We start from the raw sequence: 16,187 nt of genomic DNA on the forward strand, positions 1-16,187 counted from the left end.
TTTCTCCTATATGTTAGCCCCATAATTTTTCACTGTCTTGAATGGTCTCTAATGCCATAAAATGTAATATATATATATATATATATTTATAAATATATATATATATATATAAAGAAATCTGGTTCAGCTTTTCTAGTTTGTTCCCAGTGGGAGGATTGGTTTATTCAGCCAACTAGTATTGAAACTTAAGGACTTTCACAGAAAACCTCCCCTTAGTGTTTTAAGACTTTTCCACTATTTGATTCCATACGTAATGAGTAGTTTTGAAATGTAAGAGTTAACATTAATTAACATGCCTTTTTTTTCTTTTTGCTTCTAAGAGCAAAGTCTTTTTCTCTAGACCCTCTGAGTCACTGATCTACCTATGAAATTAGAATTCAATGAAAAAAATGTAAAAAAAAAAAAAAAACCCAAGGTAATATTCAATTTCTGACACTTAAAATAGGATAATGTGGCAAAACAATACCTTATTTATTGATTTATTTATTTTACAATTTTTTGTAGAGATAGAGTCTCACTTTATCTTCCAGACTGATCTCAAATTTCTGGCTTCAAGCAATGCCCCTGCTTTAGACTCCCAAAGTGCTAGGATTATAGGCATAAGCCACCAAGCCCGGCCAAGACAATACCTTTATCACTTCCTTTATCTAGTACAGATGCTCTTTGACTTACAATAAGGTTATGTCCCAATAAACCCAACATAAGTTGAAAATGTTCTAAGTCAAAATTGCATTTAATATACCTAACTAATGAACATCATAGATTAGTCTAGACTACCTCAAATGTGCTTAAAACACATTAGCCTACAGTTGGGCAAAATCTTCTAACACAAAGCCTGTATTATAATATAGTGTTGACTATCTCATGTAGTTTACTGAATGTTGTACTGAAAGTGAAAAACAATAGCTGTATGGGCACTCAAAGTAAGATTTATACTGAATGCATTATCACCTGCACACCATTGTAAAGTTGTTTGTTTGTTGATTGACTTTGTAGGTTGAAATTTTAAGTTGGGGACCACCTGTATATGAAATCATGGAAGACCCAGCTCGTAAGATTTTCCTTTTAAGTCCTGACAGTGAAGCAAGGAGTTTGCTGCTAAGTGTTTTAAGAAAAAAAAAAAAGCCAAATAAAAGGTGGCATGGCACACTAGTAAAAGAAGTGCAAAGTAGAAGATGATGAGGAAACTATGAAAAAGAGGGAAGCTAGGAGAGTGAAAAGAGCAGACTTCTGTACCAATTTTCCATTTTTTGACAAGTCTTTTACTATGTATTGGTGGGAGGAAAAAAAGTGAGTTAAATATGTGAGGGTAACTCTGAGGGCAGAACAAAAAGAGACCCCTGTCTCCCTTTTCTCATTCTGTTTAAGATTCTAAAAAGACATCACTTCTTTGGTCATCTCTACAACCAATGAATAGTATGGCCACATCAACTTGGCTACAAAGCAGAGGGTAAGGCAAAGATAGATCCTACATCGAGCTTTCCTGAGTCACTCTCAGTTCCTATATACTGTGGGCCTGCCATAGGGTTCCTGTGCCAGGGTGTGGTGGCCTTGCAGCCCAGGCTAGGGTATAGACTGCTGGGACAGCAAGGTAGATGAGACATATGATAGAAACTCAGAGGTCTCTAGGCAATGTGAACTAAAGTGAGAAAAAGTCAATCAGAGAGCCTGGGCCTGGCCAAGCCAAGAGCAACCATATCAGTATCATACCACCATACCACATATTACCTACAAAGTCAGCAGAACAGGGGCACAAAAATATAGAAAGGTATTGATTTTTCTTTGCCATTATGAGGTCTTATAAGCCATACGCACCATGTAGGGAAGAGCTATCTGAGAAACTGAGCATGTTTACATAAGACAGAATAACTCTACTGTTTGAATTACCTAATTAAATAAAACTTAAAATTGAGTTGGACATTTCATTAACCTTTTTTCTCTGCTAATATGTAGGTAGAAACTAGAGAGAAAGACCATTAGCTATAGATAAAATTAAAAATTAAATATTTTCTGGACATCCAAATTATAGTATGAGTTAAATCATGTATCTCTGATATACATGTTAGTTCAAACAAACAAAAACAGCTTATACTCTACCTGTCTGAAGAGATTAGGGAAGTCATCTGCATTGTTGACTTTTCTAATTCCCTTCCCTCCTCCTCCCTCTGAGGCCTTGATCATTACTGGATATCCAACTTCCTCAGCTGCCTTCAAGAAGGAAGAAAAAAAAAATAGAAGATACAGTGTTATTACTAGGGAAGGAGAAAACTGGCATTTTTCTCCCTTTAAGAATGCAGTCATTTAGTAAGTCTAAATACAGTAAAATAGAAAGATCTTCAAGATACACTATTAGGTGAAAAAATAAATAGTAGAACAATATTTGTAGTATCAGGTTGAACCAAAAGAAATTGCCTTTTTCATAGATTAAAAAAATGACTGAATATAGGCAATTTCTTATGGTTCAATCTAAAGTAATGTCACATGGGTCAAAAACAAAATTATATATGCATTCATACACCCACACATGTAAGTGCAAAGAAGTGAAGTCCAGAGTACATACCAGCAACGATTTAGAAAAGAAAGATGGGTCCAGGCACAGTGGCTAATGCCTGTAATCACAGCACTTTGGGAGGCCAAGACGGGCGGATCACCTGAGGTCAGGAGTTCAAGACCAGCCTGACCAACATGGAGAAACCCCGTCTCTACTAAAAATACAAAATTAGCTGGGTGTGATGGCGCATGCCTGTAATCCCAGCTACTCGGGAGGCTGAGGCAGGAGAATCGCTTGAATCTGGGAGGTGGAGGTTGCAGTGAGCCAAGATCACGCCATTGCACTCCAGCCTGGGCAACAAGAGCGAAACTCCATCTCAAAAAAACAAAAACAAAAAACAAAGAAAGATGCGTGGATATAAAACTTTCCTTTTTCACTGTATATATTTCTGCATTATTGGAATTTCTTGCTTATAGTATGCAGGTATCCATGTATTACAATTAAAAAAAAAAGACATAAGGAGTTCACTTAAAATAAGCTGAAATAGGGTTGGTTGCAGTGGCTCATGCCTGTAATCCCAACACTTTGAGAGGCTGAGGCAGGTGGATTACCTGAGGTCAGGAGTTCGAGATCAGCCTGGCCAACATGGTGAAACCCCTGGCCCTATTAAAAATACAAAAAATTAGCTGGGCGTATACTGCATGCCTATAATCCCAGGGGCTGCAGCACGAGAATTGCTTGAACCTGGGAGGCAAAGGTTGCAATGAGCCAAGATCGTGCCAATGCATTCCAGCTTGGGCAACAAAGTGAGACCCTGTCTCAATAAAATAACCAAGTCATTCCTTTGTCAAAATATTCCAGTCTTTTAAGGTTTTGCTACATTATAAGAATATCTTTAAAATGTATCACCAGGCCTAGCCCAGTGCTTCACACCTGTAATCCTAGCACTTTGGGAGGCCAAAGTGGGTGAATCACTTGAGGTCAGGAGTTGGAGACCAGCCAGCCCAACTTGGTGAAACCCTGTCTGCACTAAAAATACAAAAATTAGCTGGTCATGGTGGCGGGCACCTGTAATCACAGCTACTCGGGAGGCTGAGGCAGGAGAATCACTTGAATCTGGGAAGTGGAGGTTACGGTGAGCCGAGATGGCATCACTGTACTCCAGCCTGGGCAACAGAGTGAGACTCCAACCCAAAAAAATAAAATAAAAAAAGTATCACCCAGAAAAAGAACATTTCAATTTTTAATCTGTGTCAATCAATTACTTAATGAATGAAAATCTTTTACTCACAGTCTCACCTTTTCTAATGTTTCTTTAACTCTATTCTTTTCTATGCTCATATAAACAGAGTTAGTATGATGAACTCAATTGCTGAGTGATAGATGATCAAAGAGATAGCACAAGTGTGGAAAAAGACTTAAAAAAAAAGGGAGGTATCCCACAGGAGGTCAGTAAGTAAGAAGGTAGGCCTTTTAAAAATATATGAAAGCTTTAGTTACAGGTCGCCCATTAAAAATATTTTGGAAGAATTTTAACACTTTAATATAATGTTAAGTAAGGAACGGGGAGGTAGAAGGACAAAAAAATATTAAGTAGAAAAAAGTATTATGATTACCAACACAATACATATAGTAAGACCCAAAACTTATAATTATCATAATTGTAAGTATAGGAGTCTATTAATAAAGATTTTTATATGATATAAATCTATGAGTTGAAAAAGGATAAAAAAATATGAATAGGTTAATGGGCATTATCTTTGGATGGTGTGTTTGCATGTGGCTTTATCATCATCTTTGGCTTTTCAAATTTTCTACCAGAAAATGCTATTTATAATTATAACCAGAAAAAATAAAAAAGAATGTTAGTCGATAACCAAAATAGCTAGAATAGCTAGTTCCTTACAAAGAGCTTCTACTCTTTTGCAAATTATAACAAACAAAATAAAGCATTTGCAATTCAATTAGAAATATTAATTCTTCTTATTAAGGAGATTACAGGATGTTTAACTTAAAATGCAAACAATACAGCAAAATTATTTGAACATTCAGCATCCCTCTTGAATTTACATGACACAAGTCAAACTCAAGCAGCGTATTTTTCTACATTAGCCTCTTTCATTATCTTTCATTATACCTGGAAGCACAACCAACACTTTATTTATAAAAGTGAAAGGGGAACAAATTGGAGGGAACTATAAGGAAAGAAAAGGTAATGTTGGGGAAAGGATCTCCTTTTGCCTAGGTTCACATTTCTACATGGATAGACAATAATTAAGAGTAACACTTTCAGTCTTTCTGGGTTCACTCCCTTGCTCCTCCCCAAGGGAAAAATAATAAATTATGTGATTGGTCAACTTGGAAGGAGGGACTGAATATGCATAGCTCAGCCTCTTCTCCTTTGGGATCAGCTCACTGCACAGGACATATGCTCTTTGTCAGCTCTCAGCCATACACTAAGCTGAATTAAGCTCTCTCTCTGTCGGGGGAAATCTGTGGTCATTCAGCACTGCCAGTAACCAGTGGGTGAGTGAGCCTGCTTAACTCTGGTGTTCAGTTTACAAATCTGAATGTTGCTACACACTTAAGCCATTTTCACCAACATCTCTGTTCGTAATAAAGCTGACTGATCTCTGCTTCCTGGCTTCTTGGTTCTGAATTCAACCAGTGGAAAAAGTATGTTGTTTGTTGTCCCCGCCCTCACACACTAACAGGTGGTAGAGAGAGAGAGAATCAGCACCTCCTTAAAACTCTGACTTAATCACCTAAGAAATGTTCTGTCCAGATGAGCAGCCTGCTTCAAAATGAATTTAGATTGTTTACATTTAAAGTCACTTCCTCAATCTGTACTTTTTAAAGGCAAAAGACTTATGCAATCTAAAGAGAAACCAGAGTATTCTATACTTTTAAACTACACCTCCTGGTCTTACATCCCTAACACCACCTTGGGTGTATGTCACGAGCCAGGCTCCCAATCTCCACATTTGTGACTATAATTGGTCAGTTGAAAGGTATCACTCCCTGGAGTTAGTAACCTACCTGTAGCCCATCATCCACATCTTTCACATAACCTTTTTCATATAGCTCCTGGGGAACATTTAAGATACGTTTTGAAAAATCATTTTCCTGCCAGTCCACACGAAGACCTGCAACAGACAACAGCAACTTAGGGCAATTACAAGAGCTTCTGCTCTTGTCAATTTTCTGCTCTGCATTCTTTGAAATGCTATCATATTTATCCAAAACTGAGAGTGTATGGGAGAAAGAAGGATGCCATAAAACCCTGATCAGTCCTTGGGGTTAACAGGATTTAGCCATAGCATGACCCGGCAACTTGGGTTCTTACGCTGGCAAAAGCCAGCCGAGCTAACAGGGAGCAACTTATAAAAATGCAAAGACGTACAAGACCAAAACAAACAAAAAAAGAGCATGGCATACTTCTCACAGCAACTCAGCAGGCAAAATACCTTCAAACTGTGTGTTCAGGCCTGCTCCAGGGCCAAGAGGTCTGGGAAATAATTCAATCTTTATGAGCCCTTGGAAATAGAAATGGCGGTTTTATCGGCCTCAGCAGAGTCATGATTCCATGCTCTCTGAACGTCCCTGCACTCAGCCACAAGGGGAACACTATAGCCTCTCCATTCAAACAAGAACAAATTCAACCTTTTATTTTAAACTATTTGACCCAGCAGATCTGGAGAGGATATTGCAATCTCCCTGGAGAGCCAGAGTAACAAGAGTTCAAATCTGTTCAGCCTCAAGACAGTGGTCATTCCCATTTAAAAGAGGTTTTAGTGTATGTCTGTTCCCAGTGCTTGAGTACTAAAAAAAAAAAAAGTTCATATTGTTATCAGCTATAATAATTCACATGGAACTGTTTAAGGGATGTATTGAGAATAAATTACTTTTTGAAAATTCTTGCCCCTCTGGCATGCCTGGAAGAAAGGTTAATTACTGACCTCATTTTCTGCATCAAGGGCAAATGAGGTTGAATGGTTTTTAAACAGTCAAAGCAAATCATCAATAGATTGTGGGTTGATATCAAGAAAACACTGGCGCCAGGCACGGTGGCTCATGCCTGTAATCCCAGCACTTTGGGAGGCCGAGGCAGGTGGATCACAAGGTCAGGAGTTCAAGACCAGCCTGGCCAAGATGGTGAAACCCTGTCTCTACAAAAAAATACAAAAATTACCGGGTGTGGTGGCAGGTGCCTGTAATCCCAGCTACTCAGGAGGCTGAAGCAGAGAACTGTTTGAACCCAGGAGGTGGAGGATGCAGTGAGCCAAGATCATGCCACTGCACTCCAGCCTGGGCAACAGAGTGAGACTCCATTTCAAAAAAAAAAAAGAAAGAAAACATTGGCAAGGAAACATTTGAGTAAGTAGGTTTTAGGTTTTTCCTAGTGATCCAGGCTACTCCCAGGCAGGTCCGAAGACCTGGGAAGCCCACCTCTGAGGAAGATTCTAGCCTGCCCAGAGTACATCTAAACCCACAAAACCATATATTTGTTTTCCCAGGGTTTTTCTAAGTTAACTCACAAGATCACTCCAGATCACAATTTAGCATCTGTGTCCCTGGAACTAAATTTATATTCCTAAAAGAATCACAGGTGTATTAATTAAGCCAGGAGCTACAAGGTACCATTAATCAACCAGTATTCTATTTCTTGTCAAGTATCCCAATACTTTTTCAAAAGAGGTAAGTCCCAAATATCCTACTGAGCTATTCTGTACTTCAAGATACAAACAAGAATTCAGTTCTTACCACTGCCACTCCAGGGAAGAGTTGGGATACCTGCAGTTTGAGCCACTATGGAAGATGCAATCTTATCCCCTAAAGCCCACATGGCCTGGCTTGGAGGACCTAAAAACAAAACAGGAAAAGAATCCTGACTGTAACACCTTGGCCTCATTTCTGGCACATGTAGTTGCCTTGTATTATAGCTATTTATGTATTTGTCTTGTCCTCCCCCCACCCCTCACATATCAAGGAGATCATAAATTGATTATGGGGACTATTATGCTTTGACTTATCTTTGTACCATCTATAAAACCTAATGTAGTAAGCTTTTTGTGCAGAGTGAGAGCTCAATATATATAAATATATGCTGAATTAAATTTTTGACAAATCCAGCTAGAATGTTATCATTCTTCATGATCCAACTTTACCAGATCAATAAAGTCTTCTTTTTTAAGTCAATATCCTGAAATAAGGACTTTAAAGTTTTAGGATTCAAGTCTGAAATAGTATATCCTCTTTGGTCTTAGGGGAACCCAAAAAGGAGACATCTTTAAAAAGGTTTACAAAACATAATCTTCATTGTTTAAGGTCTCTGAGACAGAGAGAAAAATACTTTGAGCTATATAACCTCTGTTTTTCTCTCTGATAATAATGACAGCAGAAAAGTCAGAAGAAGTGTCTCTCACTTGTAGGAGTATCACCTATATGCTTAAATGCAAAGGTGCTGATTCATATTTAAGGGCACACTTCCAGGGCATCCTGAGTATTCAGTTATCTTCACTATCTAAAAACAGGTCATTTCCCACATGCTTTCTTAAGGTTAGTTGCAAAGTTTTAAAAGGTCAGTGTTTTAGATACCAAAGCCTTCTCCACATCTCCATATCTGACCCAGGGACAGAAAACAAAATCAAGATGAAGTGAGATAAGCAAAAAATGAAAAAAATGAAAGAAATGAAGAGGGTTACTCTGAGAGTTAGTAATAGATTGAGGAAAAAAAAAAAAAGAGAGAGAGAGCCCAGCATATGTTAAACAGAAGAAAATCAGACTATAGAGTAAAATGTGGGCAAAATTGACAGAAAGAAACAGAAAGACAGGGACAATATGTCAGAACGGCTTACCCATGAAGGCAATGCCATTTTTCAAGAGAAGTTCTGGTAGTTTGGGATTCTCAGAAGCATGACCCCAGCCAGCCCACACTGCCTGCAAGGGAATACAATATAATTCATTCTTAAAATTCATACAAAACCCCCACAAACTGCATGACTCTCTATCCAGGCTGGCCCTGTTTCTTGAGGTACAATAGTTCCACAGCAGCCCAATACTTAATTCAGCTTCTATGCTTGATTGTTGGCAAACTCTTTACAGAGTAACAATAAGTAGTCCATTGTGGCAAGAGCTCCGAAGGGGTCAAAACCAAGTTGAAATTGATACTAAGGTCCAGTTATGCTTGTTGCTCTTTAGGAAACTCAATTCACAGCCTAGGCTGTAAAGGGCGTTTTCTAGAAAAACTGGCTATGTTTTACATATTCAATTACTATGGCCACTCCATTACATCTTTATTGATTACACTGCCATCTAAGTTTAGAGTTTTTCCTCTTTCGGCTTTAAGGTACCTACCCTAAACTTACTAACACAATGTGACAGGGAAGAAACAGCCTACTTCTTTTTTTTTTTTTTTTTTTGAGACGGAGTCTCGCTCTGTCACTCAGGCTGGAGTGCAGTGGCGCAATCTCGGCTCACTGCAAGCTCCGCCTCCCGAGTTCCCGCCATTCTCCTGCCTCAGCCTCTCCGAGTAGCTGGGACTACAGGCGCCCGCCACCACGCCCGGCTAATTTTTTGTATTTTTAGTAGAGACGGGGTTTCACCGTGGTCTCGATCTCCTGACCTCGGGATCCACCCGCCTCGGCCTCCCAAAGTGCTGGGATTACAAGCGTGAGCCACCGCGCCCGGCCGCCTACTTCTTTAATATACCACCATCCTTTAGGCTAATATTCCACAATAAATAGGTAATTTTTACTGGCTCAAAGGTGAGATACCTAGAATAAATAATCTCTGAAAGACGCTTCTAAACCTTCTGTTTGCATTACGTTTACTTTATTTTTAGCCATTCCATTATTTCCATCTTTCTTTTCCTTATTTCGTTTAGTCACCCCATACACAGGCATTTAATAATTTTCAAAAAAGATGCTTTACAAAAATGTTCTTCTCTAGATATCCCCTTGTGCCTAACTATAAAATGGCTGAATTTGGTTTTAAAGGACACACGGGCATCTCTTACTTGTACTGGGATCCTTTTAGCAATATCAAGAATTAATTCCACATTTGCATAGTTGTTGTTGTTTGGTCCTCCAGGCACTGGCACATAGTGATCTGCCATCTTAATGTATTCTGAAAATGCAAGCAAATTAATAGAGAACACATGATTTTTTTTTTCCAGAAATTTAATTGCACAGCAAAACTATGTAAAGGTCAGGGACTATCATAAGTAACCACAGGACAAACAGCATTAGTAGGATAATTTCCAGGACCATTTAGTTCGAGGCTCTTAGTTTGTTAAGTCACAAGCACTAATACGAGTTAATCCTATGTTTAGAAGCTCTTATACTAAAACAGCAGTTCTCCAACATTTCACTATGTAATCTTTCTGAGGAATCTTTATGACTTCTATATCAAGACTGATGTATCTGTCAGTTAGGGGCCCAAGTGCAATTACTCTATTCTGAGAAAAAGTTCTAGTCCTGACATCCTTTGTCTTTAACTGGCACTGGACCTAGAGAAAGCCCTTTTCCTGGTACAGAGCTTGACAGAATGGAGAAAGATAGGAGAGCCTGAATGGCTTGCAAACTGGCTAAACAAGAAAGGTTAGTTACAAGAGTGTCTGGAAAGAGTTTATCTGCAATACTGAAGGTAACAGGTATTTGAAAGAAACTTTAGAAAGATAACCACTTTCTTATATATATTTGTTGTACAGTATTCCCTTTCAAATTTGTTATCTAACATCTCTATTTTCCTATTCTGGCAATGACAATTGTAACAGAAGAGCTACCACGTGTAGGGACTGTAACTAGCACTTTATATATACATTATCTCATTTAATTCTCTCATCAACCCAATATATGATATGTGACAGAAAATGATGGCTTGGAGGAGTTAAGTAACTTTCTCAAAGTTCATTTCCACCATTTATATATTTATTTTAGCTTTCAAATTTCAACTCAAGCATCCACCATTATTTACTAATAATAAATTTATTTTATCATGTTCTTTTTTAAAAATGTAAGTTCCAGGATACATGTGCAGGACATCCAGGTTTGTTACATAGGTAAACGTGTGCCATGGTGGTTTGCTGCACCTATCAGCCCATCACCTAGGTATTAAGCCCCACATGCACTGGTAAAGGACAGGAACAGACAGACACTTCTCAAAAGAAGACATTTATGCGGCCAACAAACATATTTAAAAAAAAAACCTCAACATCAGTGATCATTAGAGAAATGCAAATCAAAACCATAATGATATCATCTCACGCCAGTCAGAATGGTGATTATCTTGTTCTTATTTCTAAATGATTTTAAGTCCTTTCTAAAAAAAAATTCTACTAAAAAAAATTCCACTAGAATTTCTTCAAAATTAAAATAGGCTTATTGTTCTCTTTGATTATAGGAGGGAAAGCATGCGAATTATTAAATAATGTTAGATAATACAACAGAATATAACAATACTATATTTTAAAAGTGAAAATTGGCCAGGCGCAGTGGCTCACGCCTGTAATCCTAGCATTTTGGGAGGCTGAGGTGGGCGGATCACGAGGTCGGGAGATGGAGACCATCCTGGCTAACATGGTGAAACCCCATCTCTACTAAAAATACAAAAAATTAGCCGGGGATGGTGGCACACGCCTGTAGTCCCACCACAGACAGAATGAGGCTGACAGAGGCTGAGGCAGGAGAATTGCTTGAACCTGGGAGGCAGAGGTTGCAGTAAGCTGAGATCACGCCACTGCACCAACCTGGGTGACAGAGCAAGACTCTGTCTAAAAAAAAAAAAAGAAAAAATTAGCTGGGCGTGGTGGTGGGCACCTGTAATCCCAGCCACTCAGGAGGCTGAGGCATGTGAATTGTTTGAACCCAGGAGGCAGGGGTTGCAGTGAGCCGAGATTGTGCCACTGCACTCCAGCCTGGGGGACAGAGTGAGACTCTCACCTATTGTCCCACCTCAAAGACAACCAGTTTATGCTTTATTGTATATAAATATAAATATATATATAGGTATATATATGTTTAATTTTTTTATGGATACCTAATATTTCAATAGCCTATATAATTCATTTGACTACTAACTTATCGATGGAAGTACAGATTATGTATAATTTGAAAAATAATAAAATAATGTGTGTCCCTGTACGGCTGTCCAATTATATCCACAGATATGTTACTAGCAATAAAACTATTGGGTCAAAAGGTATTCACATTTTCAGACTCTCACTAGCAACATGGGTACCAAATACTCTTACCTATGTTAGGTATTATCAATGTTTTCAATTTTGTCAGTTTTGTAAGTTAAAAAAAATCTTTAGTATTGTTTTGGTTTAGATTTCTTTTTTGTTTGTTTGTTTGTTTTTGAGACCGGATCTCACTCTGACACCCAGACTGGAATTCAGTGGCATGATCATGGCTCACTGCGACCTCGACCTCCTGGGCTCAGGTGATTCTCCCACCTCAGCCTCTGGAGTAGCTGAGACTACAGGCATGCACCTCTATGCCCGGCTAATTTTTGCATTTTTTTAGAGACAAAGTTTCACCACATTGTCCAGGCTGACCTTGAACTCCTAGGTTCAAGCGATCTGCCTGCCTTGGCCTCCCAAAGTGCTGAGATTATAGGCGTAAGCCACATGCCTGGCCCTCCATACATTTTATCAGTAAGGTATAATCTCTTAATCTTAAGGTAGAGTATCTTCACAGATAATATGAAGAATAATATGATATCAAGGATTTGCATCAAAATAATTGTGCACGGGGTTAAGAATATAGATGAAACTAGATTAGCCATGAGATGATAATCATTGATATTGCATGACAGGTAGATGGGAAGGGATTCATTATACTCTTCAACTTTTACATAGTTAAAACACACACACACACACACACACACACCAAAAAACACATTCATTTAAAATGCAAATCCTTAAATGTCCAACACACACACATACTCTCCTTAAAAGACAAAGTCGTGCTTTTGAGGATGGAAAACAAGGTCCCCCTTGGCAACTACTATATCACATCTTGCAGCCATCCGTAATTTCTAGAAAACCACTTGTGTCATACCTTTATGCATTTGCATATGCTGTTCTTTCTGTCTGGTACACCCTTCTCTCCCCTCAATTGCTTCACTAACTCTTACTCATTCCTGGTTAGACATCATCTCTTTCAGAAAGCTTTCTCTCTCTCTTTTTTTTTCGTTGAGACTGAGTCTCGCTTTGTGGCCCAGGCTGGAATGCGGTGGCACTATCTCAGCTCACCACAACCTCCTCCTCCTGGGTTCATGCGATTCTCCTACCTCAGCTTCCAAGTAGCTGGATTTACAGGCGCCAGCACCATGCCCAGCTAATTTTTGTATTTTTAGTGGAGACGGGGTTTCATCATGTTGGCCAGGCTGGTCCCAAACTCCTGACCTCAAGTGATCCACCCACTTCAGCATCCCAAAGTGCTAGGATTACAGGCATGAGCAACCACACTCAGCCTAAGAAAGCTTTCTCTTAAGCCTGCCCCCAAGAATTAGATGTCTCATCTCTGTGTTCTCACCGGACCCTGTGCATGTTTCTTTTATAGCACTTACCTCATTGTATTGAAATCATTTGTTTCCTAGAACAAGATCACATCTTGGAGTACCAGGTAGAAATGAATGAGGAAAAAGAAACCGGGCCAGGCGCGTGGCTTACACCTGTAATCCTAGCACTTTGGGAGGCCGAGGCAGGTGGATCACAAGGTCAAGAGACCCAGACCATCCTCGCAAACATGGTGAAACTCTGTCTCTACTAAAAATACAAAAATTAGCTGGGCGTGGTGGCACACACCTGTAGTCCCAGCTACTTGGGAGGCTGAGGCAGAAGAATTGCATGAACCCGGGAGGCGGAGGTTGCAGTGAGCTGAGTTTGCACCACTGCACTGCAGCCTGGCGACAGAGCAAGACTCCCTCTCAGAAGAAAAAAAAAAAAAACCACGCAAGATAGCAAGATAATCTGTATTTATTATAGATGATCTCATCTTTACAATTACCCAGTGACATAGACATTAGGATCTTCCTTTTATAAGTATGAAACTTGTGGCTCAGAGATGTGAAAGTGTGCATCTAAATGATTTCATATAATAACATGATTTCATATAATAACATGATATAGTTTGAATGTATGTCCCTCACCAAATGTCATGTTGAATTGTAATCCCCAGTCTCGGAAATGGGGCCTGGTAGGAGGTGTTTGGATCATGAGGGCAGCTCCCTCATGAATGGCTTGGGCCATCTCCTTGATGATACGTGAGTTCTCACTCTAAGTTCATATGAGATCTGGTTATTTAAAAGTGTGTGGCACCCTCCCCACAATTCTCTGTCTTGTTCCTGCTCTGGCTATGTGATGTGCCTACTCCCCCTTCACCTTCCCCCAGGATAGTAAGTGTCCTGAGGCCTCCCCAGAAGCAGAGCAGATGCCAGCACCATGCTTCCTGTAAAGCCTGCAGAACTGTGAGCCAATTAATCCTCTTTTCTTTACAAATTACCCAGCCTCAGATATTTCTTTATGGCAATGTAAGAATGACCTAATATATAACATTTGCTTTCTAATAAATTGGTGACTTCTCAATTTCTAAATAAGATGATATAATAACCTTTCTTTCTTAGGAATAATCATAATACCATTGTCTCAACAAAGAAAAAACATATGCAGACTAAAATAAGTATAAAAGGATAGCTCTTTTTCGCAGCTTCCTAGGAGTAAAAGATAAAAAAATGTAAAAAAAGATAGCTCTTCACATTATCTGTGGGTACTCTACCTTAAGAGATTATACCTTACTGATAGAAGGTATGGAGAAGAAAGACTAGTCACATCTTTCAGCTATACCAATAGTCTTTATCTACAACTATCAGACCGAGAACCATCTGAATAAAAAGAATATGTAGACGAATTTACAGAGTGAAACACACTTCGGTCCCAAAAGGCCTCTCCCTCAGGAGGAGAAAAAAAAAAAAATCTTAGCTCAAAGTTCTTCTATAATTCAATATAACGCATAAGGAAAAAACAGCATTTCCTTCTAAATCTTTCCACTTACACATTCCAAAGAATGTGGCATAGCAAATATTTAACACTGAAAAAGGCATACACTTGAAAGCCCAAATCAACACTTTTGTTAAATTTCTTCCTACTTAGCCCTAGAACACAGGAATCTGTATTGAGGTTGACTATAGTGCAATCACTTTTATATGCCTATTACTGACACATTTTAAACAGAAATTATTTTAAAAGGATTTTACTTGGAAGTCCTGTGTTTGGGAATCCCCTTAAGTTAACATTCTCCTACTTAAAGGCTGTGCTGTTCCATGTTTTAGTTTTGAGAGTGATGCTTTCATAATGCTAATAACTCACCTGCATTGGCTTTAAGGTCTTCAGGTGTGACCATGACAACGAATCGAATTGCACGTTCATTTCGAAACATTTCATAAGACCACCTACGGATAGACCGCATGCATTTCACTGCTGCAATGCCATTGTTAGCAATAAGAACCTGGGAGGGGGAAGGAGATGGGAATGGGAGGAAAAGGCAGAAAAAAGCAATAATGGAGGAAAAGAGATGAGAGAATTTTTGCATATCTATCTTTCTGTGTAAAAGTCATACTTTCAACCAAGAATTCTTGTTATGATCCAGACTGTTAGAAACTAGCTTCCCCATGGCCAAGCAGTATCTTTAAATGTTAACTAAGCAAATACTTGAGCATGTGCCAGCTAAAACATACTCCTTTCTAACTTCATTTATTTGAAGGGAAAATTCACAATTACTTAAATCCTGTGACTTTGTGAATTATTCTACCATACTACCATATCAATTACTAGGGAACAGAAGACAATGAAATTCAGAGGGATGATATATTATGTAATCAGGAATGGGGAAAGGCCAACCAGTGCAGGGCCATGCACTCTTTTCTGTTGCAATAAAATGAGGTACAGAGCACTGAGCATGTTTAAAAACCCTGGTATTAGTTACTTTTCTCCAAAATGCTGAACTCCAATACCTTAGAATTGTAGAGAATGCCTCAGAAAGAATGGTCACTGCTGTAGAAAAATCTAATAATCCTGAGACTTTCTGTAAACAAACCTTTCATCTCCTTACCTATCTTGCAGTCATGCCTCTAAGGATAACATAGACTAATAGACACATAATCTGTCTTTATTGGAAGACTAATAAAAGGATGCTGATGAAGTAATACTTTTAGGAGTGGAAATACAGGTCCCCATCCTTTAATCTTTTAATCACTGGAAGCTATTTCAGCCAAGTCATCCTCTCAGCTCTGACATGGTTTAGATAAAAGTGACACGGAATTACATTTCAAAATACCTGGAATCTCTAAGTATATCATGTGGTATATTCCCTTGAAACATCTCAAATACTTGGTGGAAGCCAGTAAGTCACAGTGTATCAAACTCTTTAAGCCTTCTCTTCTGAAACTCTCTCTACTCCCTTAGCTTTCAATCCAATGCTGTGGCATATTATCTCCCCACCAGCACCCACAAGCTAATCAGTTCTTCATACTCTGTCGGATCAGTGCAGCCCCACCCTGTAAAACCACAAGATCTTTCAAAAACATGTTTTGTTTTGAGACAGGGTCCCTCTGTCGCCCACGTTGGAGTGCAGTGGCACAATCCATAGCTCACTGCAACCTTGAACTCCTGGGCTCAAGTGATCCTTCCATT

The 16,187-nt window shown here is 39.0% G+C and overlaps 1 protein-coding gene across 8 annotated transcripts in view; it reads right to left on the minus strand.

Annotated features, from left to right (window-relative positions):
• The window catches only part of ACACA (acetyl-CoA carboxylase alpha), a 342,930-nt gene that overhangs the window by 184,466 nt on the left and 142,277 nt on the right, over nt 1–16,187 (minus strand). For all 8 annotated transcript variants that reach the window (XM_032163072.2, XM_032163071.2, XM_058446054.1 and 5 more), the window contains 6 exons: nt 14,865–15,003; nt 9,510–9,619; nt 8,350–8,431; nt 7,256–7,354; nt 5,531–5,637; nt 2,098–2,208 (listed from right to left, as the gene is read on the minus strand). In XM_032163072.2, coding sequence (XP_032018963.1) covers nt 2,098–2,208; nt 5,531–5,637; nt 7,256–7,354; nt 8,350–8,431; nt 9,510–9,619; nt 14,865–15,003 — 648 coding nt within the window. The remainder of the gene's footprint in view (nt 1–2,097; nt 2,209–5,530; nt 5,638–7,255; nt 7,355–8,349; nt 8,432–9,509; nt 9,620–14,864; nt 15,004–16,187) is intronic.

Source organism: Hylobates moloch, unplaced genomic scaffold (genome assembly GCF_009828535.3).
Source record: "Hylobates moloch isolate HMO894 unplaced genomic scaffold, HMol_V3 SCAFFOLD_10, whole genome shotgun sequence".
NCBI lineage: Eukaryota > Metazoa > Chordata > Mammalia > Primates > Hylobatidae > Hylobates > Hylobates moloch.